General features: G+C 31.7%; 1 protein-coding gene across 1 annotated transcript in view; it reads left to right on the forward strand.

Annotated features, from left to right (window-relative positions):
* The window catches only part of LOC117100343 (voltage-dependent T-type calcium channel subunit alpha-1G-like), a gene marked incomplete in the record, with an annotated part of 31,215 nt that overhangs the window by 1,860 nt on the left and 2,840 nt on the right, over nt 1–26,515 (forward strand). The window contains 2 exon segments of the mRNA XM_033240002.1: nt 15,583–15,680; nt 16,208–16,370. Coding sequence (XP_033095893.1) covers nt 15,583–15,680; nt 16,208–16,370 — 261 coding nt within the window.

Consider the following 26,515-nt stretch of genomic DNA (forward strand, 5'->3'; position numbering starts at 1 on the left):
AAAATAAAAAAAAAAAAAAAAAAAAAAAATAAAAAAATAAAAAAAAAAATAAATAAATAAAAAAAAAAATATGTTGTACAACTGATTTTTCTAAGACACAAAAAAAAAATATTTGACAAAAACTTTTTTTTTTTTAAGATTTGAAAACTGAGGGAAAGATGGGTATAACCTTTTTTCCAGCTTTGTCCTTTAGTTTTTAAATGTTAAAAAATCGGTATCTCAATAACCTCTCCAAACTGTTTCGTCAAATATGCTGTTTGTGTCTTTTTAAAAAAAAAAATTATTGTACAACATATCATATTTAACATAAACCTTGGCAGACACATCCATTTCTTGTCAATTCTGATTTAAAATTTCTGTTATATATCTTTTAAATATATACATTCAAATATTTTTCTTATTTTGCATTAAATTTATACATTTTCCCCATTATTTTGTATTTATAATGTTTTTATTTGTGTATTACAAGCTTTATATTATTTTGTTAATAAACTTTTAAAATGAAACTATAACTTTTTATTAAAGATATTTTCTTTCTTTTAATAGCCGTACATTGTTTGAACAGAGGAATATGTTGTATTTTCTGCAATGCTATTTTTCACACATTCTTATTCAACAGTCATATTCACTATATCATCCATATATTTTTGTGTCATTTTAAAAATGTTTGTGATAATTTCCTTAACTGTGTACTCACATGGTTTGAACGAGTAAGCATGCTGATTATAATCCTGAACTGCGTGACGTTGGGAATGTATCGGCCGTGTGAGGACACGACGTGCGATTCGAGAAGATGCCTAGTGCTCGCAGGCTTCGACCACTTCATCTTTGCTTTCTTTGCAGTGGAAATGGTTATCAAAATGATAGCAATGGGAATTCTCGGGAAGCTTGGTTATATGAGGGAATCTTGGAATAAGCTTGATTTCTTTATAGTTGCAGCAGGGTAAGTACAAATTGAATGTTATTATTTGTTTCAATTAATTTGTTTAAAATACTTTAAGCTAAATGATCCTTCTTTTCAATATTGCTTTTTTTTTTCTTTTTGTCTTATCATTTGCTCAACAAAATATTAACAAAACCAAAAATTACATACATGAAACGAATTACATTTGGAACTTAACCAAACAAAGCCAAACACACACAGAAAAATAAACACCTGTTTTTGTACCGTCTTAGGTTAAATACTCTATACATTATTATTTTATTTTTTGACAAAATGTATTAGTTTTTTGATGAAATATGAAAAATAAATTTGATTACCCTTAAAATCAGGGAACAGTGATTCACAATATTGTTTTTATTTGTGTTTTATTCTTGACGGCATGGAGTATGTAAAGGCATTGATTTTCATTGTGGTCTAGAATAAATTTCTTGACAAATCTGCATTACAACATGACAGTGAAAAATTACAGAGGAAAATTAATGTATAGTAGTAAAAAAAAATGGTATCTAGATGCGAGAACAGTTTTTATATTATTTTGGTCCAGTTTTGGAATCCTGAAAATAGATGAGCCGTGCTAGTCTGATACACAAACACTGGACATGAAATACTTAAAACTTTAATGACAATACACCAGCTTTCGCGCATACAGTGCACTTCTTCAGGTGATGTACTTTGTATTGTTCTAAGTGACAACTGCACCAAATGCTTGCATCATTCAACTTTAGGAAACCTTGTGACTTCATTAAAAACTTTAAATGTTTTATTACTTTAAAAAGGAATATAAATATAAGTTATAAACTCTTGTTTTTGTTACATAATATTTACTACAAAAATCTTCAAGTTGATTACCAACCAATACAGGAGTGTGTTTACAAAAATTTTATTATTTTAAATGCATGTCAGAGGTGAGGCAAAAAGAGGTAAGAAAGAAAAGAAAAGAATAGAAGGAGAAAGAGAGAAGCATGGTACTTCACATTTGTCAATTTAAAGTCCATGTACCAGTGCCTATGCTCAAGCATTTCTAAACTAAAATCATAACCGCCTTTCCCCTCTTCTTAGATAATATCCTATTTACAGACATCCCAAGTTGGAAAACCAAAAAAATAGGGAGATTTTGTTGTGAAGCGATGTGTTGCGATGCCTTACGACAACGCGCTGTGCAACATGAAAATGTAACATAAAAAAGGAAGGAAACAATTTGTACATTTATTTAACAATTTACTGTTTACACATTGCAGTTGGTCTAAAATATAAATCAAAAATTATTATATATTTACTACATTTGATGGTACATAGAATACAAAATAGGTTTAATACCATCACTTGATCAGGAACATAATATATATACATGAATGTATATTGTTATTTAATTCATTCATATGTGTAATCCATTGTATATTACGCATCAACTTGAGAGAAAAAAATGTGTCCTAATGGGAAAATCCTAGGGTGGATACCGTTTGGCCTTTAACTAATAGTAGAATATGTAAACAGTAATCGGAATGTCTTGGGTTCAAATCCTGATTGGAACATAAGTATTCTCAAATATTTATTACATTAAAGCAACTTAAATGTTGAAGAAGCATGAATAAATTAATACTATCGTAATTAAGTGTTGCCTTTATGAGGGGGATATTAATAACAATATATATTTATGTGAAGATAATCACCCATCCAATAAGCAATCATCTTTGTATTATCTACTTGATCTAGTGATGGTATTCTAAGCTATGTTGGATTCTATGTACCATCACATTTCCATCAGTAATAATAAAAGCATTATGATAATTAGGAAGATTATTTCCAAATTTCATTTATTTCCAACACATAGTGATTCGTCGCATACAGGTTGAAATTGATGCTCTATAAACCAAGTCTAATTATGAGGCTAATGTCGGGCACGCACTACGGATTACGAAGTTTGTACGATGAATGCATCTCCTCGCTCTTTAAACGCTTGACGACGCAATGGTTGTCAGGGGCAGTCTAAGCGGATTGTCAAGTGATCGGTTGTGAATATGCCGTCTCGTGTTCTCCATGGAATTGCGTTGGCCATTGCACTGTGTGTACCCGGCTTTAGGGAGGGGAGTTGTTTTTCCTGGTATGACAGGATTTGAACCTAGCACTGCGCTATTGGAGTGCAAGCACCTTAACCACCAAGCTACAATACATGTCCGCTTAAATACTAATGCAATATATAGTAAACTCTACAAATCTTAAGAACACCAATAAATTCCCCTTCTTCAAAAATGAATATCGATTGAGTTATGACAGATGGTGACCCAAGCTTCTGCATTCTTGTGCAGTATACAAACAAAATAATAAGAATTCTATACTGACATTACCTTAAAAAACTAAGCTGATGATGGTGATGATGAAGAAGAGTTTCTGTGTCTGTCACACGTCAATTGAGAAAATCTCAACAAAAGGTGTGATACCCATGCAGGTGGCCCTTCACAAAATTTGTCACCTGTAACATTGTGACGAACGACATCAGCCTTGCAGAGTTTAGAGATTTAGGAAACCTTCCAATAAAATCAATTTAGACAGCTAATGTTCAGAGTTTACTAAAACATACTCTTAGTTAATTATGTGGAAATACTTTGTTTTAATTTATTTGAAAATACTAAACACCTGTATTCGTTTTCACAGTACGGTAAACCTCCATCATTAGCACACATTCCATGACCCATCCATATAACCTGAATAGATTTAGCCTAGATACTGTATGATTTTTTTTATTTTTATACATAAAAATTAAGTTAGTCTTAATTCTAATATAAATAATACTTTTCAATGACAAACCACAACTGGATCGAAATCATGTTAGTGGATTACTAACAAATTATATAAAAGAAAAAGAATATTCCCTGCAATATTGAAATTTAATACAAGCTGCCCACACATTTCGGTATCATACCACATTTTATTTTCATGTCATGACCCATCCTTAAACCTGAATGGGTTTAACCTAGATATGTGATTTTTTTAGATATAAATTAAGTTAATCTTAATTCTAATGTAAATAATACATCAATGACAAACCACAACCAGACAGAAAGCAGGTACAGGATTACTAATTATGGTAAACCAATTTGTTAAAAAAAACCCCAAAATATCATTTGTAATGTTGAAATTACAATATGCCCAATCTTTACCGCATTTCATTCATGACCCCTTCCATATAACCCGAATGGGTTGAACCTAGATATATGTGTTTTTTTGATATATAAGTCAAGTTAATCTTAATTCTAATGTAAATAATACCACTGACATCTCAACTAGACAGGTACAGGGTTACTGATTGTGTTATAAAACCAATTAACATCTCGACGAGATTTGATTGACAGATAAACTGACTAATCAGCAAGCGCCATTTAGTCACGTGATCAAAAGCTTTTTCTCGGACATTTTAATTTCTTTAGACAGCTGGTTTAAACACGAAACATATGTGAGCCTAGGCTTAGATGCTTGGTTATAAATACCCAGATTTACGCGAGCAGTGCGCATCCATCAGTGATTTGCTTGGCCTTTGCCGACAACAAGGTTGACTGAATGCGGCTTTTCCCTCTTCGTTTGGCAGCGAAATTCAGAGACTTTTACAACAATTTCCCCACCATGTTCCATGAAATAGATTAACACTATTAATATATGTTTCATTTGCATACTGCCTACCCTGAATTCCCTTTCTTAAAGAAGGTTGACAGCAAAGAAAATCTTCACCAACTCGGTGAATCTAGCCACCATTGTCTAAGGTTTTCGTGACTTTGTGGGCTGGGCTTCGCGTCCTTGTTGACATGTCAGTTATGAAAAAAACCCTTAAATACTATACTACATTTTATTCATGACCCTTTCTTTAATTCTAAATGGGTTTAGCCTAGATATATAAATTAAATTAATCATAATTTATTAACGATGACAAACCACAATCAGACAGAAAACAGGTACAGGATTACTGATTGTGGTAGACCAATTATTCAAAACCCCCCAAAATTTCCCCTGCAATATTAAAATTACAATCTGCCCAATCATTTAATTCGCTAACAAATTGTTGTCCTTTAAATACACAATTATTGGTAAAGATTTTCTGTTTGTTGGATTAAGTGCATACTATTTTTAGGTCAAAATAGTAATTGTTTTTCCATTGTCTAATAATTTGTAATCAAAAATTTATTTATTAAAAAATAAATGCCAGCGCATTGCAGCCAAGTCTTTATACATTATTATACCCCTGTCACTGGAACAAACACCCATGTAACACGTTTCTCCCTGGGGGAGTTTATCCCATCATGTTTCATCGAGTTTAATTAATGCGTTGACATTTAAACCTAGCAGCTACCCACCTACCTTGTACTCCTGGGAGGAAGTTGGAAACGTGGAGAAAGTACCTTTTGCCTACTAGACTAAAAAATTAGAGCCTCCTTGTATCTAAATTAACCCATGATTATTTGATTTGATTATACCCTTAATTTATATTTTATTTAATAGGTTTTATTTAATATATTGTGGATTAATATTTGTTTAATGTTTCAATTTAAAATTTAAATTTTCCATATTATTTTTCCGGAAAAAAATACTTCTAAAATTATTGTTTAATTCAGTGTTTAAATAAATATTATAGTTATGTTTAAAAAAAAATTAAATCATGATAAACTCAATGAATCGTATCTTAATTTTATTTAATAGGTTTTATTTAATATATTGTGGATTAATATTGTTTAATGTTTCAATTTAAAATTTAAATTTTCAATATTATTTTTCCTGAAAAAAATACTTCTAAAATTATTGATTCAGTGTTTAAATAAAATATTATAATTATATTTAAAAAAAAAAAAAATTAAACCATGATTAACTCAATGAGTCAAATCATATCTTCAAGTTCTAAGGCTGTGTTCACACTAGCACAATTTTTTTTGTGACAAATCAAGTCGCACATGAATGCATCAGAATACTAGCTCTGTCCACACTGACAAATTGAATGTGAAAAATGTGTGTGATGTGCCCATATATGGGCATGATGATACCATATTACATCCAAATATGGGCATATCACAATTTTTGTCTCGTTAAATTTGATACTGTCGATAGAGCGTTATGTGTTCAATTCTTAAGCTCTGTTTACACTATCAGAATTAATTAAAATAATCAAAATTTCATCAAAATGCCTAAAAAAAAATGTGATGCATTTTTTATGAAACTGAATTATCAAATCTGATTGGTCGGTATGTGATTTATAGTGTTTGCTTATTTTGTTCAAAAGGTTTTTTCTAAAAAATTTGACAACTTTTTGACTGACATCAACAAAATTGAACGCGTTTAACTTTTTTTTGGTACAATTTGAAATTATTTGATATGATGTATTATTTGATCACAATTTTTTGTCACTTAAAATTTGATAGTGTAGACACAGCTTTCGATAATCTGTAAAATTATAGGACGCACCCACACATATTCCTACCCATATTCACTCATACACCTCCCTACACATACATAAGACAAGACATAGGCATTCATCCATAATTAGAAATAGCATTTTCTTTTCCATCCTCAAAGAAGAACGAAAAGTACCTGATTTATCAGGAGGAAAAAAAAAACCTATCTAACATGTCTATTGTTAGGGGCATATTCCTCTCAGAATGAATGAGAATAGGATGTCTATTCGTGTTTGCAGCCGGTACATTTAGTCTACCACTTCGTTGTATAGAGAATAACCAGCAATAGCCGAATATAATGGATGACTTCCGTCAGCAATTACGTCATCAAACTTAATTACTAGTCGCTCTAGGTAGATTGAGTGCACCGTCTGCAGTTCCAAACTGATAATCCTCTCAAAACGTATTGACAAACCTTTGAAGTTTGTCCCTATCACCTTGCGAATGTTTCTGCCCCAACATACCAGACAATAACTAATTATTATAAGAAATCAGTATATTTTTGAAAAACATTAAATTAATTCAGTTTCCTGAAACAAAACATAATGGACAACCAGTGGGCAGATCTAGAAACTTGAAATAGATATTATCATTATCCTGTCTCTTATACACATCTAGATGTGTTCATAGATGGAGGGTTTATACTACCTGTGGTAAGAAAATCTATGATCATGGCACCTTTGGATGGCCTGAAATGGCATTTTCGAAAAATTTCTTTTGGGAGGTGGGGAGGCTGGATCCACCACTGACACCTACCCACATACACATACACATACCCAGAGGGTGTAATATTCATGCTGCATTACTTTTACATTTTTGTTAATACTAAAATGTTATTCCCAGCCCTTCCCTTGATTTCCTGTTTTTTTTTTTTGTTTTTTTTTGACTAACATCAACATTTCACCTATTGCTGTATATTACTTCATCTGCCAGTCTTCATTGGTTTAATTGTATTTCAATGACTCCGTACTGCTCCCACTTAAAAAAAATACCTTAATCCATGCTCGCAGCTAATGTCATATCCAGAGAGATTGAAAACATTAGCCAATTTCCAAAATGACAGTCAACGAAATGCTTGACGTTGAAACATAACCAACGGTATCAGAATCTAACCTCACATGCTTGAATATGAGACAGAAAAATGGATTCCAAGATAATAGTTGGAATATAGTTGTTTTTTTAGCAGATTACCTCGTAACATTTTTGATTAGCTGTCTGTACCTTGAGGTTATCAGCGATAGATGATGACATTGGCAATTATTTTAACTTAACTGTCATTTAAAATTATTCCTTCCTTATTCCACTTTAAGAAATGTCATGTATTTGTGAGCACAGGTACTTGATGGGTAAATATTGCAATGCGGAATAATAATAACTTTACTAAAAGCTATGTTGATCAGTGGAAGATGATTTTTTTAATATTTTAATGTAAATAAAAGCTTGAGTCGTTCAGAGACTAATGACTACTGTAAATATGTCTACTCTGTGATTTGCATACCGTACATTTACTGTAGTTCCTTGATAGAAATCCACCTAAGGTATACACCCACCCTCTACTTTATGCCAATCTTATAGCCTCTCCTCAGGCATAAGCCAAGGGTGTATTACAAATATTCTCAGAAAAAGAAAATGAAATATTGGCTTTTAATTAGGCAGACAATGCTCAACAATTGCTGTTGGATTAAAAAAGGGATTCCTGGGTATAAGTCCACCCCTTCCTCCTCCCAAAAAAATTGGCCTATTTTGTGTTCATGGTGGGGGGGAGGGGTGTATATACCATAGGAACTATAGTACAGTATATAACAACGTATATTTTGCAATATAATTTACACCATGCTGAAGTTTACTGTATTAAACTAGCTACTCCTTTAGACAATAAACCTATGTAATATGATGAAACAATTATGTGTGTTCCATATGTGCTTAGTCCAGTGACTGGGGTATGTTAAGCACATACAGGTCTCTATAATAAATGCGCTTTATAAGCAGACCAATATTATTATTATTAATAATCATAGCAGTGTTTATTTTAAAGTGTATATTTGTTGAATTTTACTTAGCCTTTAAGGCTACAAAAAACATAATAAATGAGATATAAAAAAAAAAAACTCACCACATGCACACACACATACCCCTAGTCACATCCCCACATACAGACACATACGAACCTGTTCACATCCGTTCCAGGCTACACAAGCAAATACAGTATGATAAAATTCATCTATAATAACTAAACCTCGTAACTTACTAAACTTGTCATAACAGTTTGAAGTAGTGTTAGTGTGCAATGATTTTTATGTGTTTCCTTTAATATGAATTTGATTAATATTTGATTTACTGCTGTTTGGGATACGTTTGAGTGGTTTCCAGACAGTTCAAATACAGTAGTTAACATCCAAATTGTCGAATTTTCAAATGCCATCCCGTGGAGGTGACAGCCTAAATGATTGCATTTTTGGTGAATCAGATAGTTGTTGTCAACATTGGTTAATTATTGTTTTTTTCCTGGATTTTTCTGAAATAGAAATTTTGTAGTATTTTTTTAACTAAAGGTCTAGAATTTTATATCAATCCTTTTTTTTAATCATTATTTCTCTTGCTGTACCTTGCAGAGTTTTATAATCTTATATATTTTGTTTTGTGTTGAATTCATTATCAGTATCATCATCATCAACTTTACCAACATTATCATTGCTATCGTCATCTCTTTCATTATCATCATCATTGTCATCATCATCATCATCATAATCATCATCATACTCATTATCATCATTGTCATTTCTATCATTATCAGTCATCCTTATCATCATCAAATTTACCAAGGATATTATCATTATCGTTGCCAAACAATATCATTAACATCATCATCATCATCATCTCCAACATCATATGTGGCAAAGACAAGCCAAACCAGTCACTTGTCGCAAAAATTATAATAGTTAATACAGAGTTAAACGGTAAAATGAGAGCTATAAAATGGTAAAAGAATAATTAAAATCTGACATTTCGTTTTGAAGTTACAGGAGTTTAGACACAGTTGTTTAAAGAACAATATTTGAGAAATTAGCCTTCAAAGTTTATGATTTTGGCCATATTTCTCAGGCAGAAACCATCACCAAATCATAAAAAAATGTTGTTATAACATTGAAAATGAGGAAAACAGCAGCATAGCATGATATGGTTAGTTTAGTGCAATAAAATAAATTTCAAAAATGTTGACATTCCAGCATGTTTTGGCCATTTTCTCTGAAACAGGATTTGCAACGAGTGACTGGTTTGGCTTGTCTTTGCAACATAATAATTATGATCATTGTCATTAGATTCTCCTCATCAATATGGATCATCCAATGCGTTGCCAATGTACTGTTTTTTGTTTTTTTTTGTGTGTGTGATTTAATGATTACAATACCATCTCAATTCATGATTGGTGACCTTTAACATGACCTCTCATCAATTATTATTTTCACTTTTGATTTTTTCTTTTCTTCCTTCATGATTTTCCTTCTATATCTGTTTAAGTTTTACCTTCATCTCTCTCTCTCTCTCTCTCTCTCTCTTTCTCTGGGTCAAAGGTTGAGCGAGTATATTGTGCAGTAAGAAACAAGACTTTTGTCCAGTGTTTTTTGCGGTAGCTCTTGACTCATGCACTCGATTGTATGCACCATCTTCCATTTTCACCTGACTAGCTCACTGTTGTCAGGGAAACATCACAAGCGGGTTTCACTTGCCTTGCATGCGCCAGATCTACATAACATCACTGCATGACGAATCCTCCAATAACCATAGTTCATATCTTATCAAATGTAGACAAGGCTTTCATGAATACGCGTCTTAATGTTAACTGATGTGTACTTAATATTCCTTTATCAATCACAGGTTTTATCAATCACAGGTATTAAACCTATCAATTCTAATGTGATGTTTACTGATTTGATTTGACTTTATTCGGTTTCCAGTATACAGTAATACAAAACAACAAGACAGATAAATTACGCAAAAAGTTGAACATGAAGACATATGAAACCTGGATAACGTATAAAGTTGAAGAAAAAAAAAAAATTTCCACTGGTGTCCAAGACAACAAAAAAAATGATATATGACATATAAGAAAATTTAAATGCAAGCAATATATAAATTTTTAAAGAACGGTAAGAAAAATGTGAGTGGAAATCAGCACTAACGAAACACTGGGTCGATATAGAACAGTCAGTATATTATATGATAATATTAATTTATTTACTTATTTAATAATTTATATAAATAATACTCAGGTACTATAGTTCTTGTTAAATCAAGAATCAAGAATAATACTTCATTGTCAGGTAAACAATAAAATTAATTATATTTTGTTAAGCATAATATATTAATAAATTTTGATTATTTTCATTTATTCGTATATTAATTATTTATTATATGATTTTATAAGGTTGATGAAAGAATTAGTGTCGTCAGTGGTTTAATGCATGTGAGGTCTTTGGGTTGAGAAGGGGAGAGGAAAATTTGATTATACATATTGTTGAATAGTCACCAGTTAATTAATAGAAATAGTTAACACATAAATTATTATAAAATTATCTAATAATTAAATGCAGTCTTCAATTTCAAAGATAACTCACCCCGCCCATTTCATGAGCAAAAATACTGTACTTTGCAAGGGGCGCTAACTAGCCCCAAGACATCATTAGTCATCATTTATCCACAATCACAATACAAAAGCTCATATAATAATATTAATGGAATTAATATGGTTAATAATATTGATTAATGGTAATAATATTGGAATTAAGAAAACATCTTGATGAGAGATATTACTTTTGTATGTCTACAAATATATATATGAATGATGAAATGAAGTACATTCATGCATTTGTCATCCATTCTAGGTGGATATTTTGAAATTCACCTAATGAGAAGTTCCATAGAAATTTATTCAACATGATTACATCAAATCGAAGAAGAATCGTTCATAGCTTTGCTTGATTGCGTATTTAGGCCAATGCTGTCACAAAAATGTTGATTGGCGTATCAAAGTGTGCTTTATACTTGTGCATCTCACCTTTTTCCCCATGGTTTCTCGGATAGAATAAGAACCAACCTCACTGTTGACTGAGTAGCCATTTTGGCACTATAATTTCAAACCTAGAATACATCCAAAATTTTTAACTGTATTGATTATAAAGCTAAACAAAATTGTCAGATTGAGAAGAAAGCCCTATTCCCCCTCACAATTCCACCTCTCTTATAAACGTAGGTTCATATACCTTTTCCCAACCTTTCACATACCCCTGCAAGATAAATGATAAGAATATGCTACTTTTCCCTTCTTTGCTGAAAAAAATATGTACTGTACTTCAAGATATACTTTCATTGCAAATATAGAAAATGCAAACATTAAACGTTGAAGTATGTCTTTTAAAAAATTAAACAAATTACCAACTTCCAATGAGATAGTTCAATGCTAATTTAGAGAATTTTACTATAAAAATCTTTAAACTTCTTACCAACTACTTTATGAACCTAACAAATATAAAAAGCATATGATCTGTAGATCAGTTAATTTGTGATGAAAATAATAATAATAATAATAATATTTAATCGGAAATCGCTTTTGAAAAATCGGCAGCCATCACTTAGATGGCGCATCCATACACAGGAACAACACATCAATCAATCAAAAGGCATAGGCCTAGACTTAGTACAATGTAAAGAAATGGAAATACTAAAACAACCGTAAAAACAAAACTGTTAAATAAATGTACATTATATATGATTTAGGCGAATAATACATAAGTAATACACAAGTAGTTATTTGACCAAAGAGAAAACTGTAGGCGTGTAGCTGCTATAGTATCTTACGCTTATATGCAGCGAACATAAACAATAAAAAAACAAATAAAACAAACAACTAAGAAACTGTAAACTGAATCAGGATAAATTCAAATTTTTGATTAAAAGCAAATAATTAAAGTTTTTTTTTTAAATATCAGCATTTCAAATATTGAATTATATTTTCTATGTTTGTTAACTAAACATAAATAGTGCACCTGTAATGCTTGCATCATGCATTGTTAACGTATTTTGTGTGGCCCACGCACTGTAGTTCACCAGTTTTATACTCATATCTTTAATTGCACATGCTGTTATTAAGGTCACATGTAGATAGTATATCTAGTAATATGCAACACAATAACGTTTATGTATATTCAGAATTGTCTTCAATTTATTTGTGGATAGAATTGCCATTTTCATAGATAATGATATTTTCTACTGGACGTTGTGAACTACCTACTATCTTTCAAGCAATTCTGACCAAACTCTTCCCTTCTGTCTATGCTACGTAAAATCAAAGTTTAATTTTAGTTTTTGCTTATTTTTTAAAATTTTTAATAATAATTAGGTTTGTTAGATGCCGCCATCATTATGACACTGTGACTGGCCGGTCTTTTTTTGGTATGCTAGCAAAAATTTGTTATATATGGGTTTTTTGTTCTCCAACCTTAATTTTTTGTCCTTTTGGTCAGTATAGTATAGGTTCTTCATTTTTGTTTTAGGGCACATAGAAAAAAATTATTAGATTTTCACTTTTTTTCTAAAAAAAATTGATGAGGGAGGGCGGTTCTTTTTTTGTTTTTTGTTTTTAATTGGAATCATAGATTATTTTGCTTTTGTTTTTTATCGATGAGGGAGGGACTGTTTATATTTGGTCTGTAATAGTAAATATATATAAAAACTGGTTTAATTTTATAGATTTTAAAGAAAATGTATTTTGAAGTCACAAAATTGCATTGTTATTTTTATGCTGTTAAAAATAATTGATGCGGCAAACAAATTATTTTTTTATTCCCGCATCAATATTTTCCGAATTTTTGACGCGGACGGGAGTGATAATCTAATAAATTTTTCTATATGCCCTTAAAAAGTGCTAGAAATAATGTTCTTTATGGAAGGTGCAACTATAGAAATAATCCAAGTTCATTACCATTATTCATATTATCTGGCAAATAAGGCCTCTATTTTTAATAGATTAACCCAGATGGGCTACCACTTAAAAAATTTCGGATCAGTTACTTTAGTTTCTGCTTAAAATCTTAATTTTTGACTTTGTCAGTGGCAGATCCAAATTTCCAAATATTTTCAATAATGAGAAGTGAAATGTTAATAATTACTATCATTTTCTTAAACACTTGATTATCATTGTAGAATAACCTTCTGAGCTATGTTTCAACATGCAATTTCCAAGTCTTTGTAGATTTTGGCCAAAGCTTGAATTTAATTTTTACTTTTATAAATATTTTTGATATTTTGAAATGACTAAACCATGGACCTATGATTAAACAGAGAGTATTCCCAGAAATTTGTGAAACCTTGTTTTAAAGATTCTGCCTAATTGTGTATTAAAATGTGGTATTTTATCTTTTCTGTGTATTTATCTAAAATACCATCATATTTTTTATTTGATTGAATGAAAATTTAGTATGTAAACCAAATCATACAATTCTATTTTAATTTAATGGCTTTTTATTTAAATATTAGTATTGATGTCTGTAGAGTCTGTAGAGCAACCTGTAAAATGTCCTATTTAATGATTTAGTGATCCTATTCTCAAAATTGAATAATAAAATGAAAAAATATTGTAATATGCTAATATAGATTCCTAGAAATCCATAAAGTATCCTTTTATAGAATGGATGCAATATGTAATTTAAAAATTTGTTTATCTAAATATTAATAATAATACCATCAAATTCACCTCAACACACACCGGTTATCAGATTCTAGTTGGTAGATTTAATTGGACAGGTAAAATAACATAATATTGAATTATGATTAAGAGTTATATAAATATAGAGATTGATACCAGATTATGTAAAAGAAAAAGAAAAAAAATGAGCATGATATCCTTCTGTTTAAGTATTGGCAGTGGCTATTGTTACTCAAGTCTAAAATGATTTCCTATTCTGATTGGATGTTACAGTATTTATATATCATATGGATAGAGCAATAACATTCAATTGGAAAGAAGGAATTTGAGTCTGGTTGACAATATCCACTGCCTTTTACTAGCATTGCTTTTTTGTTAAGTTTATTTACAGTACTGCATTGACTGCGTTTTTATAGACAATAGGGCATGTGCGAGTTTGTGTTGAAGGGTAGATGTGGGAGAGTGTATGGGTGGGTATGTACGCGTTTGTGCATGGGTTAGTGTGCTGTGCTCTCTCTATTTACTGCATCTTCCTCCCCTGAAATAACTCTCCTCAATTTCATTTTAACCAACTATTGCATTTCATTGATGAAGTCCATTAATCTCTTGGGCGAATGAAATCCCTCACAGAAAACCAAAATTCCCTCAATTTTTTTTTAAATTAACAAAATGTCAATTTGAGGAAAAAAAAACCCATGATGGAATTTTTATTTATTAAATTAAAGGTCACATAAAGGTCACCAAAAGGTCATTTGTTGAAAGCCGGTCATTTATTTACTTCTTTATCTTGAAAATATAGATTATTTGCCCATATTTGCATATTATTTGCATATTATATATATTTTTTTTCAGCACTTAAGTCTATTTTCCATGTAAGGGTTTATTAACCATTTTCTTTTCCCCTTTTAAGAGTTTTTAATAATAACATGAGAGGATATTGTTAAAAACAAATTGACCCCAAAGAAAATGACTTCATTGCTGAATTTGCATATTTTCATTATTCTCAGTTCACACAATTAATCATAAGTTTACTTTTTAAGAAATCTCTGACGCAAACTGGGTTGGACTAGCAATGTACTGTAGTTTTTGTTTTACATATCATACTTTCTTTAAAAAATTTATCAATCTGAAATGAGATAAGCGATGAAGTGGGGAAGGATGTTAGAAGGGGTGCAGAGGTTTAGTAGTACTCCCTATAGTATACAAATATTTACTACTCATGAGGGAAATTGTAAAATCTAATTCATTTTGGGATTTCCTAGTGTCATATTACCCTTTGGTTCAATTTAATAAATTTATAATGTGCATATCAAGAATATTAAACTTTAATTTTTTTTTATCTTTACAATTCTATTTTTTGCTTATAAACTACAAGGTTTCCTTTGTCCAACCTGGTCTGCAATGTTGTACTTTATATTAAGTTCAAACTTTAACTTATATAACAAAAGACGTTTTTTGTCTATTGATTTTTATTTCAATTTCATTTTATATCCTATTTTTTCTAGGACACTCGAATATTCTCTGGATTTAGACGGTGTCAATTTGTCAGCAATACGTACAATTCGAGTCCTACGCCCTCTACGTGCCATTAATAGAGTCCCAAGTAAGTTTGAATGTAGTAAAAAAAATATTCTAGCTTATAATTTGGAAAGAAACAACTGAAAATTAAAAGTTCAATGATACAATATCTTTTATGGTAAAATCTCTGTGTTATCACAAATATCTTCCATCAGTGATTCCGATTCATTCTCTTTTCCATTTGCACCTTTCTGCAAAATTTTATATAAACTTTTGATCATCTCATAATATTTGGCCTATTCTCTGGTCACCTCTTCGATGTCAAATAAACAATATTTCTTCAAAAATTTTGTCATAAAACAAATTGGGCTATTTGCACAAAATATAATATAAAAACTGAGGAATGAATCTGGTCATCATTTAAAGAATTTAAATGATTTTTTTCCCTGAAATTTCTGAAATATAGGCAGACAATCATTGTAATTTTATAATGTAACTAACTTTAAAAGAATTGTTTGAACTGCTATCCCATTTTTAAGAGTATATTTTAAAGTTATTTTCTAAAAAATTGTGAAAAACAATAATATGCTAGTTCTAAGAATCTATCTCTAGGTTTACGTATACTTGTGGTCCTATTGCTTGATACTTTGCCAATGTTAGGCAACGTGCTGCTGTTGTGTTTCTTCGTCTTCTTCATCTTCGGTATCATCGGCGTTCAACTTTGGAAGGGGTTGCTCCGAAACAGGTGCTATCTTGATGACAACGTAACATTTCCGTAAGTACAAGTTTCTTCTGGAATTTACCTCCTTTATTCACATTTCAAATCAAGATAGAATTTTCTTTCCAGAAGCACTAACAATTACAAATGGAATTTATTTTTGTTAATTTACTGGCAAACCATAATTGGAAAAGTAGACGACATTTATTGCTTTAATTACAAAGAATCCCAACATATTTAAAACATTTAGAAACAGATGAAAGTATGTGATCATGCTCATACAAATTAAGGACATCAGTAAACCATCTTGTTGTTGCAAGCATGCAACATCTAGTTTGAAGGTCAAACAAGAAAGTTGATCGGTTGGCCAAGAAGTATTTGTTCTGCTTCTAAAGATGCTGGTTCAAACCTATCTAGCTTCAAGTTTTTGGAGTGTAAAGCTGGGTTTCTTTAAAATTGCTACACTGGCAATTTTAGTGTTTCCAGTGCAGTCATTGTACTGCATGGTAGTCATCGACGTAATCGGGAGGGCTCCCCGATTCAATCGACAGCTGTCGGCGAGTGATTGTGTGGAAAACAAGCTTTATTGCTCGTCTTCCTGAATAATGTGAGAGTTAGGCGAGATAAGGGGCAATGGTCCTTGCTTTACTCAATACGAAATTAGTGTTGAGGAGGGTAATTTATAGTTTAAAAAAGTATATAAACAAATCATATCTGCATTTTATTTAGTTGGAAAGATTGTTGTGGCTGCTAAACATCGTTAACAATCCTTAAGTAGTATAATGCTTTAGAAAAATAGATATGACAGCATATAAGCTGAAAGATGCCTTGTTTATATACCATGACCTTTAAAGAAGATTGGAAACTAAAAGGTAGAGATAGAAATTAATATGTAACCCGCAGTGTTATTGTGTTGAATTGCGTATGAGCTTGGCCAGTAATTTAGAACAGCCATAGGTCATCTTTTACAACAATGGCAGTGGAGTATCTAGAAATGGGGAGGGGGGCCTGATAGAACGGGGGAGTCTGTGTAAAGATGAAATTATTATTGCACTCGTGGGTGGCGTCTGGATCTAAATTTTTCACTCTTAAAATTGTATGGCAGCAGCGAGAATATTGAAATACCGATTTTTATTTATTTCCTATCATTTCCATGTTTCACAGCAGTGGGTACAATAAAAAGCCAACCATAAAATGATTTTAATTTAAAATCATCATTATGAATTATCAGTGGATGTTGTGTTCGCAAACAAGGTACAAAAATAAAATTCTCACATTTTGCAGAAATTCATAAAAATGTAGGATTAATCTTCTCTGCTGGAGAGGATTAGTAAATATTAGAAATCTAACAATAGTTCAGGTAATATTAAATTCTTCCTACGCAAGAAAACATGAATAATAATTAGTTAGGCCTGCTTGCTTGGCTAAGCCAAGGTAATTGGGCTTCAGCCGTTACATATTGTCTGCATACATCATTATTTTAACTTATTATACAGTAAACAAGTTGCATAATTAAAGAATGATATATATGTGTGTATTATGAGGCAATTGGCTCAATAATGAAATGGCAATATAGGTATGAATGCAATATGAAATATGCATGTGGATTAGTGTAAGTTATGTGGGAAATGTACAGGTAAAGTGTGTGAACATTTTGCAATTAATCAGATGTGAATAACAGAATTGACTAGATGAGTAGGATATATGATAAATTTAATATAACTATTAGAGTGTGGAGACGTTATCGCATTGTTTTATATTGTTTATGTTAAAAAATGTTTATGGCAGTCATGAAGATAAAAAGAATGAACAGTAAGGTGAACCTTATACCACAATACTACTAGTTACAAATTTAAGTTCATAAGACTATAAGGGCAAATAGAAAAGGTTATTAGATTATCACTCCCATCTGCCTCAAAAATTCGGGAAATATTGATGCGGGAATAAAAAAAAATTTTCAATTATTTCAACAGCATAAAAATAACAATGCAATTTTTTGACTTCAAATACATTTTCTTTAAAAAACTATAAAATTTATTTAAACCAGTTTTTATACAATATTTACTATTACATACCAAATATAAACAGTCCCTCATCATTGATAAAAAAAAAAAAAAATATAAGAGTGATGATCTAATAATTTTTTCTATGTGCCCTAAAGTAAAACAATAATGTACAGATTCCAGCTATTACATTCAATTTGAATGATTCAGTCTTAAAATTTAAAACATTGAAATACTCCACATAACCATAAATGTCCATAATCACTAAGGAATTCTAACTAAATGTTGCAGTGGCAACATCATGAGTATATTTCCCGCATGATTAAAATCCCAACAGTACAATGTTTGGACTACAGGTACAGGTCATTTCATTCATAGAGAAAGCCTTTTTAATGGAGAAAGTGTACCTGTTGTTAGCCATAGTAGCCTAGGTCAATACATAAAATCGAATTATAAGATTGAAAAATATTAGAACTTCAGTATATCCATGTTTTAATTATTGTTATCTGTTGTTATATATATTATTTATATTTAAATTTAATAGGCTAATACCTAGTGTGTACTGTAGAGTATAAAATTATGAATAAAAATTATGAATAGAAAATAATGTAAAATGTGAAAGAATAGACGAAGAGTGGGAGAGAAACTCGGAGTGGCTGAATGTTTTCTCAAAAAATAAAATATAGTCAATATGCCATTATTGCATTACATATTTTTAGCAAAACAATAAAAAGGGGGAGACTCAACTGGCTGGGCCATCTACTGAGACTACCAGAAAATGTACCAGCAAAAATCGCACTAAATGAACACCTAAGAAAAGCAAAAGGAAACAAAGGTCAACCAAAACACACATGGCTGCAACAAATAAATTCTGATCTGAAACCCATAGATAAAACTTTAAACACACTCACGCATGATAATTATATTAGGCTCATGGCTTGAATAAGCCGTATCGGCCCAGAGAGAGAGAGAGTTTTTAGGCACTAATCATCAGAGTTCTCGGTGCCACAGCCTACACTTTTCATAATTCGACATCGAATCGTACCTTACCAACAGTTTGAGAGGAGAGCTCTCTGCCACATTCTAGCGTTTTGTTTCTACTACGATGAGAGAAAAAAACTAAGCCTCCAAAAATTGATTATCCAATTATAGTGTACTTTTGGTTGTAATGTGGTTATGCGTTATGATTACACTTAGAAATTTCAATGTCTAGGGAAATTTGGCATATATTCATTAGGGATAGTGTTTGGTTAAATTATGTATGTGGTCCCTACAGACTGCCAACTTTTTAATAGAGTTGTGAGGTGATCTGTCTGCCCTTTTCCCAAGCCTTCTCATTCACATCATCAAACATGTGAACGGAACATAAAGACTGATAATATACATCCTTGGCATTCAAAGTGTGAACACAGGTTTGTGTAAAGATTAATAATCAGACGATACTTAAAAATTGCAATGAATTGCCGGACTATTTTTCCTTAGGGCCTTCTTCTGAATCGCACTCATTGTACATGACAGTGTAACGTTAGAACAGATAATGTGAAGCCTTGAAATAAGTAGAAACTCAATTATTTCATACATACTGTAGTATTGAGCACATCGCTTGTAGTTTGTGAAACATGATCAGTAATTATCTGACATTAAAGGATGCATAACTGTACTGGATGCCTTCATGTGCAGCTTCCTCTTTCTGGATGGTATCATTGATCTTGTCAGTGGAAATTAGATAAGATGACGCAAATCCTTTCCATAGTACATTCATTATAAATAATGAAAGAGAGAAAGGAGAGCTCATTTTGAGTGTATTAACACTACCGCCGACAGGGGATTCAGACCTGCAGAGCCCCTGAGACAAAACAAACAAATTTTTAAAAAATCAATAACGTTAATATGGAAAACAGTATTTAGTGTCTTTGAACGTTTGTATTAGGAATCTACAGTTAATACATGAGATGCCGGACCCCGGGGACAGTCCCCACTGTGGGCTCTGCCCATGGGCCATGCTGTGTATGCCTTAGTCGCTTCCCAGAACCCCGCTTATGGGGACCCCAATTATAGCTACACTGCCACTGGGCTTAGACTGCCTACTCTCTTCCCCCCACCCACAACCTTTCCATTTTATTCTCAATTGAAAATGAAATATTTGAACAGATGATGCAAATGCTTGACTTTAATTGGAGCTTAATTATTTAATTCATTCAGTACATAGGTAGTAATTAAAAAAAAAACATGATCAATAAATCTTGTGTCAAATACCTGAAATTGCATTGACTTTCTAGGTTATCTCCCCCCCTTCCCCACCCCAACTCCTTGCTCGATCGATGGAACCATCGAATGTGAGAACTTGAAATGAATAGTATGTCCACTATATTTATTCAATCAGTACAAATGGTATCTCGTAATTTATGAAACATAGTGAATGACCAGGTAACAATTAAATACTTAAAATTACAATGACTTTCCAGACTGTTTTCCATATACCCCTCCTGCTTTCTTTGAGATGGCACCAACAAATGTGCTTGAAATTAATAAGTCAATTATTTCATTCATTCAGTATATGTGGTATTTCATAATTTATGAGACATGATCAATTATTAAATATGGTACCTAAAATTGCTATGAATTTCTATACTGTCTTTTCTTTATACCTCCCTCACACTCCTTTAAAAATTCTTGACATCAACAAGAACTCAATCATTTCATTCATCAGTACAAGATAATGATATGATCAGTAACCTTGTATCAATTACATACCAAAATTTCCTTTGAATTTATAGACTGTTCCCCTCCCCCCCCAAAAAAACTCCTTTCAAGATGACACCATTGAACTTGACAATTAAACATGCAGTGATGTAAATACGTACATACATGACAACACAATTATATCATTTGATCATTGAGTACATAGCAAATAGAAAAATAATTTATGAAACATAGTAACCATTAAAAATTTAAGTACATAAAATTGCGAATGAATTGCGGAAGTTATGTCTTCTCTTCCCCTTTTTTTTCTGGCGAGCACCGTATAACATGACAATGCAACCTTGGAACAAATCATGCGAATATATGACATAATTGACATCTTAATTATTTAATTCTTTCAGAACATACGCTATCTAATCGTTCATGAAACATGAGTAACATTTAAATGTATAATATTGCAAATGAATTGCTTGACTGTCTCATCACAATATCGCGTGTCAAGCCATTTATTAATCACCCTACAACGCACCTGACATCATGCCTTGAATCAATAAAACAAACTTGTTCGTGTAGCACTCGGGTACCAGGTCGAATAAAATGCTTTTTCAGATTGTCAGATAGATGTCTCGCATGTTTGATTGGATCTGTACAGCAATTGTCTCTCCATTACCTGTGATGCGTCCAGTCAATAGACATGTGTGTTTTAGTGTTTGGAGTGTGCGAATCTCCTGCTTAAATTTAGCAAACTATTTACTGTACATATTATTGGCAGCATTCCTTATGATGACATAATTAATGTCGAAATATTGAATCCCAACACGATGGCGTGTATTTCAATACTTGGAGTATGTATTATACTTTCTTATTATTGGCAGTGTGCCATAAAATTACCAGAAGCTTCTAGAAATTTTTATTCAACCGGATTTCTTCATTATTGGAAAGCAAATAAATTAGGCTGAAATTTAGTTTGATATTACCATTATATTCTGAATGGTTGGTCATGTGAAAACATGTCAAGAATAGCCAACGAAAGTCTGAAGACTTTCTTCAGTAGTGTGCTATGGATGATGGTTAAAGTTGCTCGTCTTCCAATTTCAGGGGCCAGGTGGCACTGGGTGGAATACTTCTTACAACTAGTGGAGATGTAGTTTGGTGGTTAAAGGTGCTTGCCTCCTAATCCCAGGGTCCTGGGTTCAAATCATCTGACAGCACAGATTTTTTATTCTCACAACAAAAAAACATCTCAACTTTTTAAGCCTTGTAATGAGATGTAGCTGATAAAGCATCAGATTATTTCATTTATTTTAGAGGGCCCTTAATATCAGTCAACCTTGGAAGGGTTATCCTCTATAAATATGATAAAAAGAAAAAAAATAATAAATAAAACATCCTTAAATTGGTGAGCTATTCTGTTGAATGAAAGTGAAAATTACAAACAGGACCAATGCCTTAATCTCTTCCGAAAGACGATGCGCTAATGTTATATGGAAATTCAGTTCCCTAGAAAAAACACATCTAGAGCAACAATAGAATTTAACCAGCTGGATTAAAAAATTTGGAAGGAACTCCATCCGGTATAATGAAAGTTGAATAAATAAATAGATAAATAAACACATAGGACATACAATATACACAAATGAATCAATTAATAGATTGATAAAGGATGGATGGAAAGATGAATATATGAATAAATGATTAGATGCAATTATTAAACTAAAAAAATAATTAGGTAGCATAGCATATTTGATTCTGGTAAATTCAGTAAAATTTGGCGGGTATCCAATGCTTGTACAGATGTTAGCAGAGAAAGCAAACCCACAAATCTATATATTGTTGGAAACTTTTCAAATAAATGTTTGAATATTTTTAGATCAGATAGAAAACATTCTCTAAATAGAATTATATAATTTATTAGAAATCAATTATTCAGATTCCACCCTCACCCAAAAAAAAAAAATTATAATCAATTTAGCAGAAGTACCTGTAGAAGATAATATGAGATTGAATTCTTCACAATGAACTTCGACCAGACAGTTCACTTTCAAAATATTGATTAACACTTTATTTATACTTCCCCCGTTTGTTCACTGATCTGCGTAAATGCATTGTAAATCACATAATTTTACATGCTCTGAAAACTGAAGGTAGAAAGAACATAACCCACTGGAATTGATTGACTTGCGAGCGTTCTGATTGGTTGTTTTACACCTTGATATTTGATGCACAAATATTACTAGACATTAGCATCCAGTGACCTTCATCTTATCTGTATTATTTTATTCAATTTTGAGCAGAAATAGGCAGTTACTGATAATTGTTGTGACGATAATGGTAGAAGCAGTCATTTATGCATTGTTATGTACTCATTAACTAGAAAATAATGTGACGGCCATGGCCATACCCTCGGGGACAAATGCTTGAATGTTAATTCCCTTTAATGAAGCGCATTGAGAACAAAAATCCAAAGAAAATTTCACCCAAGAAGTGGCATTAGTTGAAATTATTAAGAGATAGGAAAACTTGGAACATGGATAGAAAGATTAAAATCATACCTGCAAAACAGGAAGATACCTTATACAGCTATCCATTCAAATACCTGACTGAAGTAGTATTAACCAGGCACGAGTTATATTCACAGTATATTTTTTTGTTTTGTTATAATTTGCACTCTTTTGTGATCTGTCTTTCAACAAGAGGAACCGCTCACCGGACTGCGTGTTGAACTGAGGTTACCTCTATTCAGACAACTGAAGGCTTTACAGTATTACCAATCCCCGTATTTCTGATAGATTGCTGATTAAAATGTAAAATATTTAAGATTTTATATTCAGTACATTCTCAAATGTTATGTAAATCTCATATATCCCAAAATTATGGTGCATATATTCATGCACCGAAGTAGAAAGTTTTGATATGTTTTATGTTGAATGGATTTTAATGATATTATTACAGTCTAAGATGACCACAACTTAAGGAAGTCCTCTCCTATAAACTTCTAACCTACTAAACTTTGCGTATCTCAATATTCATATATATTTCTGTAAATCAAAGTCCACTCGTTAAATTAGTATATATAGTATAGAGAATTTTGTCTGTCAATCTCAGATATCCAAATTTTAGGAAATTACATTTTACGATGCACCGACATGAGAACTTTAACCTAATAAATTAGATATGTATATGTTTTATGTTGTTTGTTGAATGGACTTCTTAATAATAATATTACAGTCTAATATGACCACAACATAAGGAAATCCACTCTGTAAATGTTTAGCATAATATTGTACAGAGAATTTTGATTGCTTATCAATATCATCATGTTAGATCCAAATCACGTTTTATGCAAGCACCGACGAGGAATTATTAAACATAATAATTTTTATATGTACATGGTTTATGTTATGTATTGATTGGTCTTAGTTAATAATATTAATGGCCCTGGAACCCTGAACCTCGACCTAGGGACCCTTGGTGGCCCCCTAGCCCCAATCATCAGTGCTCGTGCTTCGCTCGCAACCTGACAATTTCACTTCTCGTGGCTACGGCCCTACTATGACGTGTTTGGCTGAACCGTGTTTGGTTGAATCATGGTAGAAAGAAAAAACAATCAACAATTGTGGGGGGGGGGGAGGTGGGTGGAGAAACACAAATGTACGGTATTATTTATTTAATAAAATAATATTTAATTTTTATACAATAAAATTTTATCACTGAGAGAACAGATAATGATATCAAAGTATTGTATATACATGGAAGCTTCATGATCAAAAATTCTTGCCAAGATTTGGTATGTTGGTCCCTGGCGTAAATAGGCCATGAAGTAAAAAGTTTGCGAAACGCTGAGTTAAATAATATACTGTACATACATCTTGTGCTTATATATTTTATACACAATAAGAATAAAAATATTTATTTAATGGTTTTTTGGGTAATACAAGTAGAAATAGATAAGCATAAATATACAAATATTATTTCTATATAAAATAAATACATTTTATAAATTTAATTTACTATTATATAAATAGATGTTAACTTGTTTCTTTAACATGTTGGTGGATTTTGTATTTATTGTGATTGGAAGAAAAATATTATTTTGCAAGTGCTTAAAGTAGACTCAGAGAACATTAAAAATATAAAAATGCAATGTAAATGCATTAATTGTATTTGCATATTGTAGCATTTTTGGTAATTACACTGTAAACATTTTTATTCCTGATGATGACGTTGAGTAAATATGGCCTCACTTTCTCTATTTGGAGTTACTTTTGTTTTATTTTATTTCAATGTAAATGTTGTTATTGTAATGAAAGAAAAACTAAGTATAGGAACGAATATGTAGAAACTCAAAAGACTAGAAACTTGCGAGTTGTGTAGGCCAAAATATTAATGAGTTAGTAGATAAAAACCAGGAACACAATGCGCCGATGACCATTGACTGACATGATTCCATGTCTGGTTGCTAATGTGCATTGCAGCCTAATGAAATTTCAATAATGTATGCTTAGCGAAGGATATTGTTGACCCACAACTTATTGTAAACCTGCACTTGTTATCATTGTATTAATAGTTAAAGGAAAATCAATTATGCATAAAAATTGTTACATGATCTTGAGGATGGAAAGGTCATCTATTTTGATGACATTTGATGGTGAAAAGCTAAACGAGGATAATTCAAAATGGAGATAGATTACATAATGAAATGTAAAAACTCAATTGCTGTAAATATGTCATCCTTCAGAATGGATGTTAAGCCTTGGGTGCTGTGTATCTATGGCTTTACATAAATAGGCACATGTTCTAAACTGTTGTGACGTACTTCTTAGCAGAATTTTTTTTTTTATTAAAGTAAATGTATGTATGATTTGCATGGTGTACATATCCACATATTTGTGAAAAAAAAATTCACTCAGGAGAAAAGCCAAAAACAGTCCAACTACAGCTTTAACAACGGCGCTGGTTCGAGTCCCTTCTCGCCCAGAGTTTGGTTAGTAGAACCAAGTCTTCTCAGAAAAGGACTGATAATGGCGGTTAATTGTTCACATTTGGCTCGCATGAGCACCTTAAAGAATTACCCATTGCATCATTTAGAAAAGTAGGAGTTACCCCGATGCTATGGCTCATTTCAGCCCCTGTAGTGTGTATGATAATGAAGCTACTATTAGCACCACTTTACGATGGCTAGTTGTTCACAAACTATACGCAATTCAACACAATGGCATAAGCGAGTTTAGGGGTTATTTTCCACTACCACTACCTTATAATTCAACATCAAGGGAAGACGGAGGTAGAAAGAGGGTGGTGGATCCAGGAATGTGAAATAGTGGAGGGACGGAGAGGGACTTTCATTCACAGATGGAGGGGTCTAGACCACTTGAGCCCACCATGGTTCGAGCTGAGACAATAAAATTTATGATTATGGCTCTCAAACTTGAATTAAATATATATATATACATATATATATGTATGTATGTATGTATGTATGTATGTATGTATATA

Source organism: Anneissia japonica, unplaced genomic scaffold (genome assembly GCF_011630105.1).
Source record: "Anneissia japonica isolate Jap-2015-1 unplaced genomic scaffold, ASM1163010v1 scaffold287991_len637273_cov151, whole genome shotgun sequence".
In the NCBI taxonomy this organism is placed as follows: domain Eukaryota; kingdom Metazoa; phylum Echinodermata; class Crinoidea; order Comatulida; family Comatulidae; genus Anneissia; species Anneissia japonica.